The 22323-nt window shown below is 40.5% G+C and overlaps 2 protein-coding genes across 3 annotated transcripts in view; one reads left to right on the top strand and one right to left on the bottom strand.

The window, feature by feature from the left end:
* Window positions 1-22323, bottom strand: part of LOC134811887 (sushi, von Willebrand factor type A, EGF and pentraxin domain-containing protein 1-like) — a 52788-nt gene that overhangs the window by 19722 nt on the left and 10743 nt on the right. For both annotated transcript variants that reach the window (XM_063819001.1, XM_063819012.1), the window contains exons 12-18: window positions 20233-20415; window positions 19532-19723; window positions 19068-19259; window positions 18459-18650; window positions 17880-18071; window positions 5269-5448; window positions 5004-5080 (exon numbers count right to left, since the gene is read on the bottom strand). In XM_063819001.1, the coding sequence (XP_063675071.1) occupies window positions 5004-5080; window positions 5269-5448; window positions 17880-18071; window positions 18459-18650; window positions 19068-19259; window positions 19532-19723; window positions 20233-20415 (1208 nt within the window). The remainder of the gene's footprint in view (window positions 1-5003; window positions 5081-5268; window positions 5449-17879; window positions 18072-18458; window positions 18651-19067; window positions 19260-19531; window positions 19724-20232; window positions 20416-22323) is intronic.
* Window positions 5618-17726, top strand: LOC134823022 (creatine kinase, flagellar-like). The gene is made up of 5 exons (XM_063834339.1): window positions 5618-6688; window positions 9106-10162; window positions 14489-14521; window positions 14667-14891; window positions 15169-17726. The coding sequence occupies exons 1-5, from the start codon at window positions 5628-5630 to the stop codon at window positions 17305-17307; spliced, it is 4515 nt and encodes a 1504-aa protein (XP_063690409.1). The 5' UTR covers window positions 5618-5627; the 3' UTR covers window positions 17308-17726.

Raw genomic sequence — 22323 nt, 5'->3', positions numbered from 1 at the left:
GACAGATACGATGGAATCCACAACATGCTTTAGAGAGTTCTCCACACATTTTTGAGCATTACGCACTGATGCAATGTCATCTTTCATTTCCACGTCTTCGATCCTCGGGGAGTCACATCGTGAGAAGTTCATGCCGTGAGACATCGAGTTATTGGCTGCTGACATGGAGAGTTCCCCGATTGACATGCACATTTTGTTCTGAAGTCTTGTCCGCTTTTCAGATAAAGATCCTGCAGTTGAGACTTGACTTCTTATGAGCTCCTTATCTACCGTTCCCTCATCCATCTTCCCTACAACTGCACTGATCGTTGATGCAAGCAGGAGTCCTCCATCTGCTTCATAATCCAGGTTGTCTGCTACAGACGTTACTCGAACAACAGTGGGGGGAGTCTTAAGGAGGGGGAAGTTCATTTCTTCAGCCTGTTCCGTGGTGATGTCTGACTGAGGGTTCTTCTGCGGACCTTTGAGGGCGCTGTCAGTTTCTGTTGGACATTTCTGTTCAAATATCAGGAAGTACTGTTCTTCTACTTTTCCCCAACCTCTAGGTATCGAGCGTTTGTATCTCAACTCTGTCTTGCCACTGAGTACGCACAACGTGCCAGACATAAGGGCCGCTTTGTGGGTTACTTGACTCCCAGCTTGGGTCTTGATGTACATGGGGCGTGGATCCTTCAGACCAAGTGCCAACACTGCAACTACTGGAGAGAAATTGCTGTTTTCCTGGCTAGTGTTGCCGTATGGAATACTGTGTGAGGGGTCACTCATCCGATAAATAGTGGTCTTGTCAAACTTAACATCCAACTGAAAAACGTCCTCAACCGTTTTGTTGATACGATCCTGGTGGCATTTGACAAAAGAGCAAAGTTCAGACGGTTCGTCCAGGTTTACGGATAGTTCAGACATTTTAGGGGTTGCGGTCTTCTTAAGCTTCTTTGCCCCCTTTTTTAGATCAACATCTGTCAGTTTGGTCTCCACACCATGTTTGAGGACGATTTTGTACCTATCTTTGTTGCTTGGTGTGCAGAGTTTCCCAACAGTAGCAGTGAGTTCTGCACAAAGGTTAGCATTGCTCTCAGTACTGATGTAGTCGCTTATGTAACCAAGCTTGCAGGACTTCCCTTTGTCAAGAAATATCTCACCGTCATCTCTGATCCACACTGTGCTCCGCCTGTTTGTATCACTCTTTGTCTGTGAACCTGAAAGACTTGACTCAGATCCAGCATCATCACTTGTTTCAGTGTTACCCCAGCTCACGTTACTTAGACGTCTGTTGAGCTTCTTGGCGGGAGTTTCCTGGCAAGATGATAGCACATTGTTGGTCGGCTTCAGGAGACCTTCAGTGGCACTTACTTCAGTAATATCAGTGTCGTTATCCTCTGTTTCACTTGATTCTTTAGCCTCGTCTGTTTTCCCAGAGCCGTTCGCCATCATCACTGTTGCATTAGTCAGCCAAGGTGGTGGAAACAAACTACCAAGTTTCAAAGCAGAGAAATCAAAAATTGAGTTGGAAAAACAACCGGGTTGAGAGATCTGTTTACACGAGGTTTTACTAGAACTAAGACATTGGTTTTCTACTTCTTCACTGACGTAAACAGGAACGGTAGGGGCCAGTGGTCTGCTTCTGAGTTCCCTAAGTAAAAGCAGCAAAGTAACGGCTATGAGCGTCGCAACAAGGAAGCAGAGGCTCAGAAGGACAACTACAGCTATCTGAAACCAGTCCCCAGCTCGCAAAGACCGGTCACTACCTAATCTGTCACACTGTGCACTGTGAGTGGGATTGTGAGGAGTGTATGTGGGGGAGTTGCTATGCTGAAAGACAAGTACACTCAGTTGAGACGCGGTTCGCGACGCATGCGGAGACAAGGCGCGAGGAGGCGGAGCTCTACTGGTGGGCTCTGGCTGGGAAAGACCAGCGGGCGCGGAACGAAACCTAGAAGAGGCGTGCAGCAGTGACATGGCTGAGCAAGAGGACCGTAACATACTCGTCATAAAACCGTCATTAAGTTCATTCATAACATTAGAGATATATCTGCTGCATATGTTATAAATTAAATTGCTGTTTAAACGCTCGAAACTATAACTCACATTCCAAAACCACACTATAAAGTCATGTCCTTGTCTACCCCATACATCAAAATAATACATGCACGTTCCTACAATATTCATCAATGCTTTAAAGCAGGACTGCAATAACTCCAGGAATATTAGCTCGAAAAGTCTTGTGCAATGTACAATTACAATCCTAATGTGTTCTATTGCGTGTAATGTACTTTTACAAATAGTTGTCCTTATCTCTTTGTACGACTGATAAGGGCCATTACAGCAATCATTTAAAGTGTCCAAACCATTTCTAGAGTAGTATATAGTGTTCGGTGTCTGTTCGATGTTTGTTGAGTTTCTGTTCTGTTTAGTGTTGCAGTTCCAATCTATTCCGCCATCTGAGATGTTGCTGCCAGGATCGTACGTTAGACTAAGTACAGGAGCGGTAGCAGTCGGGACTGTGCCAGGACCATAAGTTAGACCATAAGTTAGACCAAGGGGTGGATCAGGAGCGATCGGGACTGATCATATGATCTGATACAGGCTGATGGGGGTCCATAACAACAAGAGCTGCCATAACTTTTGACATGATCTCAAATGTTGCAATGTCATACGTACTGTATGACATAATAATCTCGTTATCGATACTATATAACTTTCAACAGACGACAGGAGACATCATCATTCGACCATCTACACTTCACAACTATAGCAATGGAATACTACGAACTTTTCAATCCAATTCCCATATCCTAGTTTATCCCCATCTAGTATCCAACCTCTACCCCTTGAAGCTTACATCAACCTGGACGACATCCTTACCCCGGCCCCCTGCACGAACCTTTTAGATTTTCTAACCACATCCCGAGCGAAGCCCATGATTGTTCCTTATGTGGTCTACGACGAGATTACATGCTCTACAAAATAGCTTCCCATTGTCAGCATAAAACGATGATTTGCCAAATTCAGCCACTCTCGTGGAAGCTGTTACATTGCCCTGTTTAGCCTGTTTCGAGCATTTGCTAGACGAAGGTCCAGCCGGTTTGTCGGCAGGCCGTTTCACAAAGCGGTCCATTATAACAAGCGAATACAATACCAAGCGAATAACGATGACGAAATATCTGACAAGTGACGATTCAATAACAACACTGATTTAACATACAGTTCGATTTCTTAATCCATTGTATGTCTTCTGGTCAACTTTATGTCGTTTGGTCAAGTTTTTTATGTCTACTGGTCAACTTTATGTCGTCTGGTCAACTTTATGTCGTTTGGTCAAGTTTTATATGTCGTTTGGTCAACTTTATGTCGTCTGGTCAAGTTTTATATGTCTACTGGTCAACTTTATGTCGTCTGGTCAAGTTTTATACGTCTACTGGTCAACTTTATGTCGTCTGGTCAAGTTTTATATGTCTACTGGTCAACTTCCATATACGATCTCGGAAGGCAGACCTCCCCTTCGCAATACGAGCTCGGAAGCGGGAGCTCCGCCTTCAGAGGTACGTATCGAGAATGACTCGGACAGAAAATTTTCTAAGTCAAAATTTTTCAAAGTTTTTCTGGAAACTACTTTTGTTCATGTTTCATGCTACCCTGATCATTATGAGCCGAAAATATTTTTTCGGTTTTCAAAGGTCACATACCCTTCGATACACGATTTTGGACTCGAGGGCTCCCCTTGTAATGCGAATTCAGAAGGCAGGCCTCCCCTTCGCAATACGAGCTCGGAAGCGGGAGCTCCGCCTTCAGAGGTACATATCGAGAATGACTCGGACAGAAAATTTTCTAAGTCAAAATTTTTCAAAGTTTTTCTGGAAACTACTTTTGTTCATTTTTCATGCTATCCTGCTCATTATGAGCCGAAAATATTTTTTCGGTTTTCAAAGTTCACACGCGCATACCCTTCGATACACGATTTTGGACTCGAGGGCTCCCCTTGTAATGCGATCTCGGAATACGAGCTCGGAAGCGGGAGCTCCGCCTTCAGAGATATGTATCGAGAATGACTCGGACCGAAAATCTTTTAAGTCAAAATTTTTCAAAGTTTTTCTGGAAACTACTTTTTTTCATGTTTCATGCTACCCTGATCATTATGAGCCGAAAATATTTTTTTCGGTTTTCAAAGGTCACACATACGCTTCGATACACGATTTTGGACTCGAGGGCTCCCCTTGTAATGCGAATTCAGAAGGCAGGCCTTCCCTTCGCAATACGATCTCGGAAGCTCCGGAAGCTCGGAAGCTCCGCCTTCAGAGGTACGTATCGAGAATGTACCTACAATCGGAACTCACGGAAGGCTGTAAATGTAATTAGTTTCATATACTTAATACTTGTAGAAAACGTGACATTTGGCCCGCAGATTTTATGGAAAATACGCAAACTGGTCCTCAGTTTTAAAGGAAAATGCGCAAATTTGGTCTTCAGATTTAAAGGAAAATGCGCGATTTTTCGCGGAGGACTGAAAAAATCGCGATTTGTCGCGGAGAATGGGAAATTTCGCGATCTGTCGCGGAAAACGTAAAAAATCGCGATTTGTCGCGGAGAATGGGAAATTTCGCGGTTTCGTACATGCCGCGAAATCCTTTTGTCCCTGCTCTGCAGGGGGTACATCACAGCCGAACAAAGTGTATTGAATATATAAAGTGTTGAAGCATATAACTAGCGGCCCATTATCCCTTATTCGTCCTGTGCAGATGTTCAATGATGAGGCATAGTCAGCAGCTCTCTCTCTCTCTCTCTCACTCTCCATCTCGTATTTACCACAGAGGTTGGCTATTATTTACGTGGCGGCTTTCTGTGATCCGGAGCTTTATACAGGCTTTTATGTATCCACGATTTTATAGCTTTTAGGGTTCTTGTTCCGATTCGATGTGCATTACACATAAGATATGATGATGATTTTATTAGATTTTACTTTTTTCCATACTTATAATTTATAGTAATACGTTAAAAAGTCAACTTACATCATTGGTAAAGTAGGGGTGCTTATTGCTGAGTTTTCCGTTTTGTACAGTGAATTCGTTACAGTTTGTGTTAACGGCTGAAAATTACAAATTGTATGGGTCGTTATTAATGTTTACAAGTGCAAGATAACAATTATGTGCATATAAAAAATTGATGAATCATTTATATTACAGTATCATAGAAGGGTCGGTAAATTTTGTGATATTATTTTCTGCACCCAGAAAATTGTTTATGTTATCATCAAATATTCCCTAAAAACCAAACCTATGCACGTAGGAACTGCGCTGCTGAACTTAGATCCTTTGCAGACTATAAAATCGTTTCCCTCCATAACGAAGTTGCTGTTACATTGGTACACAATTTTGTCTCCAAAAACGTAGCTTGCTTTTTCTCCAGATGCGATCGTTCCATCTGTAATAACAGCTTTTGCCGTGTTGCACGTATCTGAAATTAAGTTTTTGTTAATGAAAGTACAACGGGGTTATTTTTATAATATTAATAGTTATATTTGAAATAACCAAATTACTATGCAGTTTATTCTTGACTAACTACAATTACTATGATTAACACCATATTGATAATTCAACCAGTTCTAAAATCTCTAACCAAAATATTCCTTCAGGATGTCCACTTTCCCGGAAATCAAGTCTACCCACTCCTTGGTGGCAAAGCACGTCACTAAAGAAGTATGGGACAAGCTTTGTGACCACAGGACCGCTACCTCCGGCGTCAATCTGGCTCAGTGCATCGCTTGTGCCACCTCTTTTGACAACCAACATTGTGGTATCTATGCTGGTGACTGGGACTGCTACAAAGATTTCGCCGCAGTCTTCGATCCTATCATCCAGGAATACCATGGAATTACCGCTGATGCTAGGCACACATCTGACATGGATGTCTCCAAGCTGGTAGGAAATGTTAACCCAGATGCCCCAGTCAAATCCACTCGTATCAGAGTTGGTCGATCTATCGATGGCTTCGGACTGTCTCCCGGAATCACCAAACAGCAAAGATTAGATGTGGAGGCCCTTTTCAAGAGTGCTAGCAAAAAACTGGAAGGTAATCTGTCAGGAACCTACTACGCTCTCACCGGGATGGAAGAGTCTGTTCGCCAACAGCTTGTTGATGATCACTTCCTCTTCGTGTCTGGTGACCCAAATCTCAAAGTTTCTGGTATGGAGCGTGACTGGCCCGAGGGACGTGGAATCTTCCACAACAAAGAAAAGACCTTCTTGGTGTGGGTAAACGAAGAGGACCAGTTCCGAATCATTTCCATGCAACAAGGTGGTGATGTTAAGGGAGTCTTCGCAAGACTTGTCGATGGAATCGGAGCCGTCGGCAAATCTGTCAAAGATGAGAGTGGCAAAGATTTCATGTTGGATGAGAAATACGGATATGTCCATTCTTGCCCAACCAATCTTGGAACTGGCATGAGGGCTTCTGTCCACATTGACCTCCCAGGCTGGACCAAGGAAGGAGTAGATAAGCTGAAGGCTAAATGCGAAGAGCTGTCTCTGCAGCCAAGAGGTACCCGAGGAGAATCTGGTGGACAAACTGGACACACCTACGATATCTCCAACAAACACAGGTTGGGATACTCTGAGGTCCAACTTGTCCAAACCATGATTGACGGAGTCAACAAGCTGTACGAAATCGACTTGGAGCTCCAGAAGAAACACGGCATGTAAATCTTTCGGAGATTAGGATATGGATTTAATTTATGTTTTCTATCTCATTGAAGAATCCATTCAAACTTCTTTCACCTAGATTTACAAGTGGGAAAATCACCTAGGCATTAAAATCTTGTTTATAAATAGTGGTCCCATTTTTTCTGTGCCTTATCTTCTTAATTAAGTGCTGCTTTCTCCATGACATTCATGACCGACGTTCCGCACTTAATTTATCGTTTATTGGATCCTATCCGTTTTTGGAAATATTAATAATGTTTAATAATTGTTGACAATATAATGATTGAATTGGAAAGAAAAATGAAGCATTCTCTATTGTCGATCGCGAAGGAAACGAAAATTAACATCGGGATCTTTATAAAATTGATTAAGTTCAAGGTTTGTGCAGGTAATAAAGTAATAGTGATATCGTGCAATCAAATGTTTCATGAGGTACTCTTTGGTAGTTAATCCTAGAAAAGATGAGAATTGATAAAGGGTCGCACAATTTGGCCTTACAATACCCTTTTAATACAACCTTTTTAGTTTTATAGCCTCTAACTCTAAGAGTGCGGGACTTTTTGAGCCTGGATGATCGATAAACTTTCTGCTGACGCCTACTAAAAACAAAAACTGGATTGTTTAGTGGTGGAGTTGATCAAATGCATATAATTTGCAGTATATTGACATCACGTTTATTATATAACTTTATTCAAATCAAAAATAGAACATAAATGAACATCTTAAAGATCTGATAAGTAGCCAGAAAAAAAGAAATACCGATACTCAAGCTATAACAATTTCTTCCATCCCGCTCTATCAGAGGCTAAAAGTCTTAAATTGTACAAATCGTCTGTATTTACAAATGGAATGTTCCTACTAACTAAATCAAATTTAATAGTCCTAAGCAAGTTCGACTGGTGTCTGCCTACTCTACCCTTTTTAGTACTCTGACTCTCTACTGCAAAGTGTAATGCAAACTGTACGGGTGAGTTGTTATCACTGCCAAGGACATATCCGAGCATCCTCCATCGTGCACATGCAACACGCTCACTGAGTGGAACCACTTCATATCTCTTGTAAAGGGTGTCGTTTTTGATTATATTAGGGTAAGTCATTTTGATGATTTGCCTCAGATGCTTTCTGTGGCAAATATCCAGTTTATTCAATAGCTGCATACTATTTTAAACCAGTATCCGTGGATTCTCACAAGTTTTTAAAGCAGCTGCTCCAACGTAAATCTGTTCAGGTCAGAAGCTACACTCTCAGTTACCTCAGAACCTAGTGCCCCCAATCTGTATAGCTTTAGAATATGGTACCCCAACCGTTCCTCCGGTTTCAAAAGGAAACATACGTCACTTTCCTCCCAGAGTGAAATACGTATAATACGTATGGACATTGGAAGTAAGCTATAATTATAGACGGTATAGGTACCACTAGCCAGACATGAAGAACTATTGAGTCATCAACTTCTCTTCTGGGAACCCCTTCAAGGACATCGTCGAAGGGGAAGACCACATCTCACATACATTGACATCCTTCGGAAGGACACAGGGCTTGACGACAGCAAAGAGATTAACAAACTCATGCTGGATAGACAGATTTGGAAGAAGACTATTTCTGTTCGGACGCTGAAGCCGCCCTAAGTCGAAGTCGAGTAAGTCGATAGGTACCACTAAGGCCAGGGACACAATGTTCTTGAAAACAGTACTTTGGGGCCGGATATGATGTCTTAGAAATAAGATTCTGGGGCATGACTTCCTGGTCCTTGACTGTGGTTAGTGTTACTAATAAATACAGCTTTGTCCCACAAGTTCGAGATAAATTTAACTTAATATATTTTGTGGGCAGACCGACGCGTTCACTAACACTAACAGTACCACTTAGGGTTGCCGCTGTAGTCTAAACTCTCAAGGAAAAAGAAATATTCGTTATATGGTCTCATATGAACAGGGTCTAGCCAATAAAATATGATTAATACTCGGTGCAGCCAATGGCCCATCTCACATGTTGATTATAAACGGTTGGGTCCGGAAAAAGCTTTTGTCGCTCAGCCTGAGGCCCGTTTTGTTGCTTTGCCGAAATTCGATTGAACTCGAGAGATAATCTTATTTCCGAAAACTTGTGAACAACCCCTGCAGCAGAGTTGTTGTAAAGAACCACTTATTCAATTTTAGGTGGCTGTTGTGTGCAGTTCCTTGTATTGCACTCTTTTAGTTTTAGCACTGTGATGTGTAGAAAAAACAGTATATAGTGCGTATTGACAAAATATTTGACGATTAATGAAGCTGTCGTACATAATAGTTCATCTAAACGTATGAATGAACCACTAACAAATGAATAATGTACAATTTCCTTCAAGTCGTTTACAAATTATAAAAAGTAACTGGTTGTACATTTTCGTTTACCCACTTTCCTAACCAAATACGCTCAGGATGTCTGCACCGTTCCCGACAATACAGTCAACACACTCCCTTGTGGCCAAACACGTCACCAAGGCAAAATGGGACAAGTTGTCAGGAATAACAACGAAGACTGCTGGATTCACCCTAGCAAAAGCGATCGCTTGTGCTGTTGAGTTTGACAACCAACATTGTGGAATCTATGCTGGTGATTGGGATTCCTACAAAGATTTTGCTGATGTTTTCGATCCTATTATTCAGGAATACCATGGAATTAGCAGTGATGCCAGGCACACTTCCGATATGGACTTCTCAAAGATCAAAGGCAATGTGAATCCAGCGGCACCAGTGCACTCCACCCGAATTCGAGTTGGACGTTCCATCGATGGCTTTGGACTTTCTCCAGGAATTACAAGAGACCAGAGAGTCGGTGTTGAAAAGCTATTCAAAACTGCCAGCGCCAATTTCAAAGATGAGCTTGCAGGAACATACTACCCCCTCACTGGAATGGAAGAGTCTGTTCGCCAGCAGCTCGTTGATGATCACTTCCTCTTCGTGTCTGGTGATCGTAACCTGACTGTCGCTGGTATGGAAAGAGACTGGCCTGAAGGACGTGGAATCTTCCACAACAAAGAAAAGACTTTCTTAGTCTGGGTCAACGAAGAGGACCAGCTCCGAATCATCTCCATGGAAAAGGGCGGAGACGTACTTGGAGTCATCAAACGACTGGCCAAAGGTATCAAGGCTGTTGGGGACTCTGTCAAGGCTGAGAGCGGAAAAGATTTCTGTTTAGACGAGAAGTACGGATATATCCATTCCTGCCCTACCAACCTTGGAACCGGTATGAGAGCGTCTGTTCACATTGACTTGCCAGGATGGACCGCTCATGGTGTAGATAAGCTGAAGGCTAGGTGCGAAGAGCTTTCTCTGCAGCCAAGAGGTACCCGAGGAGAATCTGGTGGACAAACTGGGCACACTTACGATATCTCCAACAAACACAGGTTGGGATACTCTGAGGTCCAACTTGTTCAAACCATGATCGACGGAGTTAACACTCTTTACAAGGAAGACTTGGAGTTCCAGAAGAAATAATGTGATTTTGATTAGGAACATAACTAATTATCTGACAGCAATAATTATTTGTATCGGTTTATGTTTTGCTATACAATTATAATATCCATTACAATTCTTAGTCTTACGACTGCAAAAAAGACTTTTATTTATAATCACAAATTCAATTCAATCTACCCTTCCAGTAGAATGTTATATGAGTATAACCTTGATCTAGACTCTTGTCGTACAGGAAGTAAATCAATCGCTTTTCTGAGATCATCAAGCTAAATTGCTAAATTTTGAAAAACCGCTTGATCAAAACTTTGGTTCAAATACAAATTTGATCGAAATTGTCCTGTTATGTAAATATCTTTGAATCATTCAATTTCATGATGCGCTAGTTACAACTCACACATTTAAAATTCAGTACCACTACCATAGCTAACGTAGGGATTTGTTCTTATATTATGTTACTAGTTGGAGGAAAAACTTTGTTTTGCGTCAGAGATGTTTTAAACAAGTAACCAGTGAGCTAGTTTTTGATAAATATGCAGTATGTACTGATGTATAGGCGACCTGGCTAGAATGACAGAATCTTATACCGCTTCAAGTTCGAGTGATTGCTTGGTAATGATGGACGGACAATTTGCGGAGACACTTTTATTTCATATTAAACTCACCATGGAGGTGATTTACACAAGAACACCTGAACAGGAGCGAACGCGACAATTTCCAGCTCCATTTCCGACGCTTTTGAAAACCTTGTTAAAGATCAGCTAATTTTAGAATTAGAGAATAATGTTATTGTTTTAATCATTCGGCTCTTGCGAAGATCTCAACAGTATTTTGATACAATACCGGTGACATGACTTATTACATTGATGAATAGTAAATTGATATCGGTATATTAGGTATACAACCTGCATATTGTGTACAGCCTATAGAATACGCCAAAAAGACTTTACCTGACACGCCACGTACAATTTTCACTGAATAGGATTAAACATGGGAAACTTGTGGAGTGTAAAGATCATGAGTGTGTAACGTGGCAACGATTTTATCATGCATTTTGTAGCTTCTGCATTGCATGCAGTCCTTGCAAGCAGATATTCAACGTGCACATTCTACTCACATTGTAAGTAAAAGAAGCTAAAACTCAAAGGTGGACAGTCTTCCGATCAATATATTTGTTTAACATAATGCTTTGCTTGAAATCGCAGCGCGATCTGAATTTCTTTAATTATCCATTTTTACAATTTGTCATTTTGGACGTGTTTTATTAACATCTGCACTAGATGTTCGTCAGTGCTAATGAATACAGCCCCAGTCCGAAAGTGTAATTTCAAAATTAACCAGCTTTCTCAAGCACTCAACTTCAAGTTGATTGTAACATTATGAGCAGTCAAGGATTTGATTGTGTTTGGCATTTTTAAGTTGTGGTGGGTACAGCCTTGCGCTTGTCAATTAATAATAATAACAGCATTAATCTTGTTTTGTCGCTAATTTTACTTTCAATTTGTGTATTTAAATCAATAATTGGGACTATAATTAACAAATTTTACTGGCTGTCAAGTGATAATCTAGAAAGTTCCAGTTAATTATCGATTCATTGTACCTACAGTACAGAGAACCCGCTAAATGAATTTATTAATAATATCCAGCGAAAAGGAAGTATACAATTAAACTACTGTATCTGAGTAATTTCAGCTATAAGTATAATACTATCAAACGTTATGCCCCAAGCAAAGTTGCGATGACCGCAGGCCTAGGCCTTACTAATAAGCTTTTAAGACTGATGTGATTGTGACATCTTTGATCTTTATTTTACCAATAAGCGGCCATCGCCTGAAACTCGTTTGTACAGCAACAGCACGAGTGTAAAAATAAGAGGGCTGGTGGTGAAGCCAACTAATCTTATTACCTCTCCGGACATCCGGCGACACAGTAAAAGTATATCAAAGTTTGCAGTTTGTATAGCAAAGAAATACGTCTCTCAGTAACCTTGGTATGGTTAGATTGCATGGTTTATACTTTATTTATTTATTCCTTCTTTCTACAAGTACAAAAGTGAAAGAATACACGAAAGCGCACAATCGCCCTTACTTCTTAGGCCTTATCATTTTGTGATTCTTTTATCTTTTGAAGTTGCTTAGAAATTAATAGCTGCAAGAATTAGAAACTGCGATCCTACAACTAAAATCGTTATTCTCCTCTTATTTCTATCTCGAGAGTAGGACGAAGGCATTGGATACTTAAAAAGCAAGCTTGAGGACATTACCAATTAGATATAGAATTAGATAGCAATATTTTCATCAAAATTATGGGAACAGCGCGCGTTCTTTACCTAGATTTGGATTCGACCTAAAATAAAACCATAAAAAGACAGTCTGTAAATTTCTATCGACAGTTTAAGACGTTTTAGGAGGGCCAAGCTGACCCACTCTTTCCAAATCCAATATCGTCAGTTACAAAGAATCAATTTCCTGTCAATATCGATGCCATCGAACTTAGATTAAATTTGAATGTTGCTTCCTTAAAACTTAACCACGTTAACTTGCCGATTCTGACTCGATTCATCACAAGTCATGTGACTGCAGACTTTTGATATTATCCCAATGAAGCCTACTGTCCATCTGCAAAGCAACTCCACCTTCGTTCCATCTATTATGACTTTACTTGGGAATGTACTCTATGGAAGTAATAATTAGCACTTAGGAAAAGCTCCGTCCTGAGGCTTCAATATTTACACTTGACTCATGGGGCAGGATGAGGTAGGAAGCCATTCTTCTCCCGCTTTTCTGACCTTGGTTTATTTCATTGCAAACACTTGCCCGTTTTGACATACTGTTAAGTTGATCAACTGTTTACAAACACTATATTTGTAATTTTGCCGGCTCATCGCGTCAAATTTTTCATAGGTCAAGGCCGTGTCATTGTCGCAGGGCGACTAACTCAATAAACAGCCCAGGCCATGTTCAATTTTTGTTTGACTCTAGTTCAAATGCTTTCAGATATTGGTTCGGTAAATTGAATTTCCCCCGGCTCAACTTTCTAACTTTAAGCTCATTCATCGCACTCATCCATTTAATAAAGCAAAGTGATTTTTTTATAATCCCTAAGTTTCCATCAAAGCTAAGACATTTACCAATTTCAACGGACAAATTATAAGTTACAATTTTGGATTCGTCCTGTAAGTGTATATTGCTTATCGTTTTGATACGTTTTCAGTTTTCATGCTTTGTACTTTCAGTGGCATAAAATTCGATTGTTGAGGCACTAATATAGTAATATGCTACTGAATCACCAAATAGCACCGGTAATTAATGATTTCATTGGATTAAAGCAGAGATTTCTAAATGGTGTCATACCATTATCACGTCGCCATGGCAACTGTTATAGGACACCGAATATAACCTGAGACACATAATGTGACGTGAGGGAAGGATGGTAGTCATAGTAACCAACAAATTTTGTAAACATGCCCGGGGATTTCGTTTATTACTCACTTGAGCTAGTAGTGGTCGATGTTGTGAATAGTAACTGTTTTCTGTGAAGTGTGGGATATATTACATCTTTCTCAGACTTAAGTAATTGATAGCAATTTGGGGTGGCATGTTTAGGACAATATGTGGATGGCCCACAAGTAACACTTGTCAATGTTGCTATGGCAACCATTTCCAATAACAAACGTAATTTTGTTGTAGTATTCTTTACTATAAATATAATAATACGAGCGTGACTCGTGAGCCGATTCTTGATGTTGGAAGTTGGCCCACGTGTTACCGGTCGCTTAGCACTACCGCGCATTTGCGCGCGTGATGCACGTGTAACTGTTCACCGTGATTTGCGCTGTACTTCCGTTTGCTGCGCGGGCACTAGTTTTCGAGTTAAATTTGTGACGACGCACACTTTTGACGTTTAGTTGGTACGACGATATAATAGAATTCTTTTACGTGTAAAGGACCTTTTCTTATATTTAGTCGGTAAGCTTAGACTACACCTCTTAGACCACTTAATAGATTTTAAAAAACCGTATATATAATGCCATTCGACAGTTATTCCAAGATTTATATGCTTTTAGAGTTTTCTGAACTCAAACAAATTGCTATTAAAACTTGCAATTCAGTTACTCGCTATTATATTTGCGTCTTAAGCTCAAGTTGTGAAGTTGTGGCTTTAAGTTTGAAACGCCATTAGTACAACTTGTACTAATGGCGTTTTAAACTTAAAGCCACAACTTGAGCTTAAGACGCAAATATAATAGCGATTAACTGACAACAAGTTATACAATTTTTGAATGCTTTTCTGAAAAATATCGCATCGTTCATTGCTTAATTAAATGTTTTACCTATTTAGGTGTAAACCATGGGGTGCGGATCGTCTCAAGCAGCATCGGTGAGTTTGCAAACCAAATTTTTGTATACAATTATTTATTACAATATACAATCCTCGTGTTTATGGTCACATTTGCTTTTTTCATCAGTGGATCTTTATCACAATCACATTAAACAGTGCCGAGAATGACCGACTTAAATTCAAGGCACTTAAAAAGAAGGACAGCACAGCGACTGCAAACAAAAATCCGACAGATAATTCGACAGATGAACAGAGTACGCCAAAAAAATTAGACAGTACACCAGTAATTGAAAAGAAATCTGATATTTTATACCAAAATGACGAAGTAGATGTTCCTGACATCATAACCACTGCACCATCTACAATGGACTTTGGAGACTTAGATATTGAAGGGGATCTTTACAAAGAGGTTCCATTCAACTTCTAATGAAATTACTGTTGGCTTATTGGTATAGGTCGGAGACAAAAATACATAGTACTAGAAATCTTGCATTTGATTGGTTATAAATTCCAATTGATGAGTAAAGATATGAGTCAAAGCAAATAATTTTGCCTCATTCACAAAAACAATCCCGACGAAGTACATGACTCGACAGTTCGATTTGTTCACTCATTCAACTCAATTGGTGACATCTTTAGAGGATCACTTATCGAAATTATCGATAACTTAACATGAATTATTTCAGGGTCAAAGTGCGAACGGAGGACTCTCCTCGTTCCCCGATATCAAATCGAAACACTCCCTTGTTGCAAAGCATGTCACGAAAGAAATATGGGACAAGCTTCATGAGCACAAAACTGCTACCTCAGGGTTCACCCTAGCAAAGGCAATCGCTTGCGCTGTTGAGTTTGACAACCAACATTGTGGTATCTATGCTGGTGATTGGGACTCTTACAAAGATTTCGCTGATGTCTTCGATCCCATCATTCAGGAATATCATGGAATTAGCGCTGATGCCAAGCACACTTCCGATATGGACTTCTCCAAGATCACTGGTAATGTGAATCCAGACGCACCAGTTCACTCCACTCGAATTCGAGTTGGACGTTCCATCGATGGCTTTGGACTCTCCCCAGGAATAACACAAGAGCAGAGAGTTGGTGTTGAAAATCTATTTAAAATTGCCAGCGCCAATTTCAAAGATGAGCTTGCAGGAACATACTACCCCCTCGCTGGTATGGAAGAGTCTGTTCGCCAACAGCTCGTTGATGATCACTTCCTCTTCGTGTCTGGTGATCGTAACCTGACTGTCGCTGGTATGGAAAGAGACTGGCCTGAAGGACGTGGAATCTTCCACAACAAAGAAAAGACTTTCTTAGTCTGGGTCAACGAAGAGGACCAGCTCCGAATCATCTCCATGGAAAAGGGTGGAGACGTACTTGGAGTCTTCAAACGATTGGCTGGTGGTATCGAGGCTGTTAAGGATTCTGTCAAGGCTGAGAGCGGAAAAGATTTCTGTTTGGACGAGAAGTACGGATATATCCATTCCTGCCCTACCAACCTTGGAACCGGTATGAGAGCTTCTGTTCACATTGACTTGCCAGGATGGACCGCTCATGGTGTAGATAAGCTGAAGGCTAGGTGCGAAGAGCTTTCTCTGCAGCCAAGAGGTACCCGAGGAGAATCTGGTGGACAAACTGGACACACCTACGATATCTCCAACAAACACAGGTTGGGATACTCTGAGGTCCAACTTGTCCAAACCATGATCGATGGAGTCAACGCTCTTTACGATGAAGATTTGGCACTCCAAAAGAAGCAGCTTGAATTTCCCACCATCCAGTCCACTCACTCTTTGGTAGCTAAGCATGTCACTAAGGAAAAATGGAATAAACTGTGCAAAATCAGTACTAAGACTTCTGGTTTCACCCTAGCAAAAGCAATCGCTTGCGCTGTTGAGTTTGACAACCAACATTGTGGAATCTATGCTGGTGATTGGGATTCTTACAAAGATTTCGCTGATGTCTTCGATCCCATCATTCAGGAATACCATGGAATTAGCGCTGATGCCAAGCACACTTCCGACATGGACTTCTCCAAGATCACTGGTAATGTGAATCCAGAGGCCCCAGTGCACTCCACTCGAATTCGAGTTGGACGTTCCATCGATGGCTTTGGACTTTCTCCTGGAATTACAAGAGAACAAAGAGTCGGTGTTGAAAATCTATTCAAAACTGCCAGTGCCAATTTCAAAGATGAGCTTGCAGGAACATACTACCCCCTCGCTGGTATGGAAGAGTCTGTTCGCCAACAGCTCGTTGATGATCACTTCCTCTTCGTGTCTGGTGATCGTAACCTGACTGTCGCTGGTATGGAAAGAGACTGGCCTGAAGGACGTGGAATCTTCCACAACAAAGAAAAGACTTTCTTAGTCTGGGTTAACGAAGAGGACCAGCTCCGAATCATCTCCATGGAAAAGGGTGGAGACGTACTTGGAGTCTTCAAACGATTGGCTGGTGGTATCCAGGCTGTTGGGGACTCTGTCAAGGCTGAGAGCGGAAAAGATTTCTGTTTGGATGAGAAGTACGGATACGTCCATTCCTGCCCTACCAACCTTGGAACCGGTATGAGAGCTTCTGTTCACATTGACTTGCCAGGATGGACCGCTCATAGTGTAGATAAGCTGAAGGCTAGGTGCGAAGAGCTTTCTCTGCAGCCAAGAGGTACTCGAGGAGAATCTGGTGGACAAACTGGACACACCTACGATATCTCCAACAAACACAGGTTGGGATACTCTGAGGTCCAACTTGTCCAAACCATGATCGATGGAGTCAACACTCTTTACAAGGAAGACTTGGAATTCCAAGCAGCACAGAAGGCATAATAATGAACTGATCATGAATTAGTTTTCTCTCATTTTTTGCGTTTCATCCTCAATGTTTATTTGCGTTTATCTAGGGGATTGTTAAGTAAAGAAACAAACTGAGAGACACTGAAACAGATAGGACGCTATTTCAAGCCTGAAATTTCTTATTAGGATGTTTCTTTTTTTGAGATACCAGATAAAAGTTGGGACAGTCACTGCAAAATGAAAAAATAGTTGAACCATATTTTTCCAGTAGGTTTACCATGAACATTTTTCATGTGACCCACAAAATTAGACATTTACCAAAGCTCAAAGTTGTCATCTTTGATGTTAGGAAATACATTGGTTTGTAAATATCTTTTGTTACTATTTTGATTGAAATTTTCATCAGTAATATAATATGTGAAACGTATTTATATAGCAAGCTAATTTGTAGATCTACATGTTTTACTTGTTGTACCTGTGGACATTATTCTCCCAACATTTTTAAAAATAAGTATCTTATGACTGTAAAATATTGGGTGAGACGTAAAAGTACAACTACAAATGCCAAAAAATAGGTTGAATAATTTGTTGTCGAATAAAGTTACCTTCTTCACAGGTTGGTGCACTTGAGAGCACTGCTGTAGAGCCATCCTTCGAGCAAGTCATTTTAGCCACTCCATTTAGCGTGTGGTGATCATTACAAGTCACCGTGTAGAACTCTCCAATATCGATCTCTGAGTCTGCTGGAGTAACCGCCCCACCATTTACCACTGGCTTGGAGCACACTAGCGCTGCGTCTGCAATATTATATACAGCAATTTTAGGTTGGATTGTTCAGTTAGAAATCAGCCTGTATTATAACAATTTCAAATTGGTCATTTGCTTCAGCTTTCGAGGCTAAGCTCCCATATCAAGGTTTCGTCAAGTAAATCTCCCCCTCCCTCTAAAACGCAGAAAAATCATGCACGCAGGAGCTATTATATGCATTATAGAGACGGTAGAGGTAAAAAGGATAAGAATTTGAAAATGTTCATTCCAACATTGTACACTGTACAGCCACAGTGACACGTTATAAAATAAGAGGGGGACTACTGTACACGAACTTTCTTAATATAATTGAGGGCCTATGCTGTATGAAGCTGATCACAACCCCTGTATTCAATATTCAAACGTATAATAATTACCTTGTTCGCATGTTGGAAGGGCAGAGAGTTCAGCTGCCCCATTATTGTCAGTACAGGTGACGGTGGCGGATCCCTTTATAGTGAACCCACCACTACAGGTAACTGAGTAACTAGATCCAGTAGAGATAGAGCCACTTGGGGAGACTGCGCCGTCAGATATTGTAGGTGCCGCGCACTTTGACTCTACTGCATCTGAAAGATGTTTGTTATTTCATCTGATGAGATTTGACCAGTGGCTGTCCTGTTTAAAACAAGAGCCTGAGAACTGGCGAGTCTTAAAAGCAACGATTTTGAATTTATTTCATTTCATAACTTTCTTTTTAAAAGTTGATCTGAGTAATCATAATTATAAGTGAGATCAATCCAAAGATTTTTGTAATTTGTTGGTGTTTAACTAGGTAATTAGTGATCGGATTCGATAAAATAACCATTTATTCACGGAAATATATTTATTAATAAATTACAATAGTCAATAGTACTAACTAATAGTATTTTTTTTTTTTTTTTTTTTTTTTTTAATTTTTTTTTAATTTTTTAAACTAACTAATAGTATTAACTTTCATGCGATAATGATGGAACTATTCGATTTAAAAAAAAGGATGAAATAACCTTGTTCGCATGTTGGAAGGGCAGAGAGTTCAGCTGCCCCATTATTGTCAGTACAGGTGACGGTGGCGGATCCTTTTATAGTGAACCCACCACTACAGGTAACTGAGTAACTAGATCCAGTAGAGATAGAGCCACTTGGGGAGACTGTGCCGTCAGCTATAGTAGGAGCCGAGCATTTCGCCTCTACTGCGTCTAAAATATTATGTTCATATGAGATTACAAATTCAGATGATGACTGTCATGTGGACCAGTCTTGTTATATTTTAAACTTTGAAATAAGTGCTGTCAGGAAATCAGAATTTTAAATGTTAAAGCAGTATTGTAAAAATCTTTAAAAATAAATTGATGTAATTTAAGTTGATCCATGTATTCTGAATTATAAAATTTAACGGTTTCTCATGTAATTTAGTCATAATAATAATATCACACCAACCTATTCGATTCCAAAAAAATATAGTAATTACCTTGTTCGCATGTTGGAAGGGCAGAGAGTTCAGCTGCCCCATTATTGTCAGTACAGGTGACGGTGGCGGATCCCTTTATAGTGAACCCACCACTACAGGTAACTGAGTAACTAGATCCAGTAGAGATAGAGCCACTTGGTGAGACTGTGCCGTCAGCTATAGTAGGAGCCGCGCACTTCGCCTCTACTGCATCTAAAAGATACATGTTATTTCTAATACTATTAGTATTACTGTTAGATTCCAGGTGATTACTGCTCCCAGCTCCGGTATATAGATTAGACCCGTAAAATACCGGTAGAAGTCATATTGAGAGCGGTAATACAACGTCAACAGTCTTTTAATCAATCTTACTAACTCTGCTGTTTGATTATAAATTTTACGGGAAATAAATTTTCGAAGATCGTTACTATTCTGTTTTCAATAAGACTTCGTCCGCTTTTCTACGGAATTTCGCCAGTTGTCCAGTTTAACGAGACCAGTCATTCTAATTCCTATAATTTTAGCTACCATTTGTAATATAGAATAGTACAATATCTCGTATATATTTGGTACTTACTATTCAGTATAACGCCAGAAAATGTAGTGGAAAAACTCGAAAAAGTATCTGTTTACAAATTAAGAGGAAGTAGTTAAATTATATTTACATCATAAAACTGGTTGATTTTTTGGAGGAAAAGATAAGAAATATGTAAACGACAAACCTTGTTCGCATGTTGGAAGGGCAGAGAGTTCAGCTGCCCCATTATTATCAGTACAGGTGACGGTGGCGGATCCCTTTATAGTGAACCCACCACTACAGGTAACTGAGTAACTAGATCCAGTAGAGATAGAGCCACTTGGGGAGACTGTGCCGTCTGATATCGTAGGAGCCGCGCACTTTGGATCTGAAAAGATTGCATGGTTGAACAGACATTTTTGTAGGAGTCGACAAAAGAGCTGTGACCTACAAATCTTATATAATACAGGTGTCAATAACTGAAAAAAGAGCAGGATTTACATATTGTGATTTTGATTATCTATAGGATTCATTTTAGTTATACATTCTATTTCATAAAATGTTAAATCCTCCCAGTCGATTGCCTCCCCCTAAATTCTTCTTCTGCTCTAAAAGACAAAAAGGTCAGGGCTTCTAAAAATTTCTTCTGCACAAAATTACCTCTCCAACCCAAAATTTCCTCGCAGTCAGACTGCCGTGTTCCTGGATGTGGGTCAATCAGATTGGGTTGCATCAACGGGCATACCAAAATGATTTAAACGCGTTTTTCATAAGGTCATTACTTTACCGTAGTAAGGCCATTTATTAGATTTAAAATGAGCAAAAAAAATACAACTAAAAGTCACAAAGCCGGCATAAAAGAACCGCCAGAATACGTTGGGTAGCAATTAAAACAAATTATACTTTCAGCTCTTTTATCACAAGTAGGCAGAGAAGAAAGTTGTCCATCATTGCAGGTTATTTCTGCAGCCCCTGATATAGTGTGTCCATCCTTACACTCAACAGTGTATTTGGATCCGGAGTCGATAGAAGCATCAGCAGGGGTAATAGTTGATTCATCAATTGTTGGTTTGGAACACTGTTGAAGGCATGTTGGACTAGTCGAAAGCTGTCCATCATTGCAGGTTATTTCTGCAGCCCCTGATATAGTGTATCCATTTCCGCACTCAACAGTGTATTTGGATCCAGAGTTGATGGAAGCATCAGAAGGTGCAATGGTGGCATGATCGATAGTTGGTTTAACACAATTTTCAGAGTTCTTAACACAAGTTGGACTAGTGGAAAGTTGTCCATCATTGCAGGTTATTTCTGCAGCCCCTGATATAGTGTGTCCTTCCTTACACTCAACAGTGTATTTGGATCCAGAGTCGATAGAAGCATCAGTAGGGGTGATAGTTGCTTTATCAATGGTCGGTTTGGAACACTGTTGAAGGCATGTTGGACTAGTCGAAAGTTGTCCATCATTGCAGGTTATTTCTGCAGCCCCTGATATAGTGTGTCCTTCCTTACACTCTACAGTGTACTTGGATCCAGAGTCGATAGAAGCATCAGCAGGGGTGATAGTTGCTTCATCAATGGTCGGTTTGGAACACTGTTGAAGGCATGTTGGACTAGTGGAAAGTTGTCCATCATTGCAGGTTATTTCTGCAGCCCCTGATATAGTGTGTCCTTCCTTACACTCAACAGTGTACTTGGATCCAGAGTCGATAGAAGCATCAGCAGGGGTGATAGTTGCTTCATCAATTGTTGGTTTAGAACACTGTTGAAGGCATGTTGGACTAGTCGAAAGTTGTCCATCATTGCAGGTTATTTCTGCAGCCCCTGATATAGTGTGTCCTTCCTTACACTCAACAGTGTATTTGGATCCGGAGTCGATAGAAGCATCAGCAGGGGTGATAATTGAATCATCAATTGTTGGTTTGGAACACTGTTGAAGGCATGTTGGACTAGTCGAAAGCTGTCCATCATTGCAGGTTATTTCTGCAGCCCCTGATATAGTGTGTCCCTCCTTACACTCAACAGTGTATTTGGATCCAGAGTCGATAGAAGCAACAGCAGGGGTGATAGTTGCTTCATCAATGGTAGGTTTAGAACACTGTTGAAGGCATGTTGGACTAGTCGAAAGCTGTCCATCATTGCAGGTTATTTCTGCAGCCCCTGATATAGTGTATCCATTCCCGCACTCAACAGTGTATTTGGATCCAGAGTTGATGGAAGCATCAGCAGGTGTAATGGTGGCATGATCGATAGTTGGTTTAACACAATTTTCAGAGTTCTTAACACAAGTTGGACTAGT

This window comes from Bolinopsis microptera, chromosome 1 (genome assembly GCF_026151205.1).
Source record: "Bolinopsis microptera isolate Bmic1 chromosome 1, MBARI_Bmic_1.0, whole genome shotgun sequence".
Classification (NCBI taxonomy): domain Eukaryota; kingdom Metazoa; phylum Ctenophora; class Tentaculata; order Lobata; family Bolinopsidae; genus Bolinopsis; species Bolinopsis microptera.
The sequence above is the reverse complement of the archived record's forward strand: the minus strand, read 5'-3'. Positions and strand labels throughout refer to the sequence as shown.

Coding starts and splice junctions, on each gene's coding strand:
- LOC134823022 (XM_063834339.1), top strand. CDS start 5,628: ATGTCCACTTTCCCGGAAATCAAGTCTACCCACTCCTTGGTGGCAAAG. Junction 6,689..9,105: donor CTCCAGAAGAAACACGGCAT/GTAAATCTTTCG, acceptor AAATACGCTCAG/GATGTCTGCACCGTTCCCGA. Junction 14,892..15,168: donor AAGGGGATCTTTACAAAGAG/GTTCCATTCAAC, acceptor GAATTATTTCAG/GGTCAAAGTGCGAACGGAGG.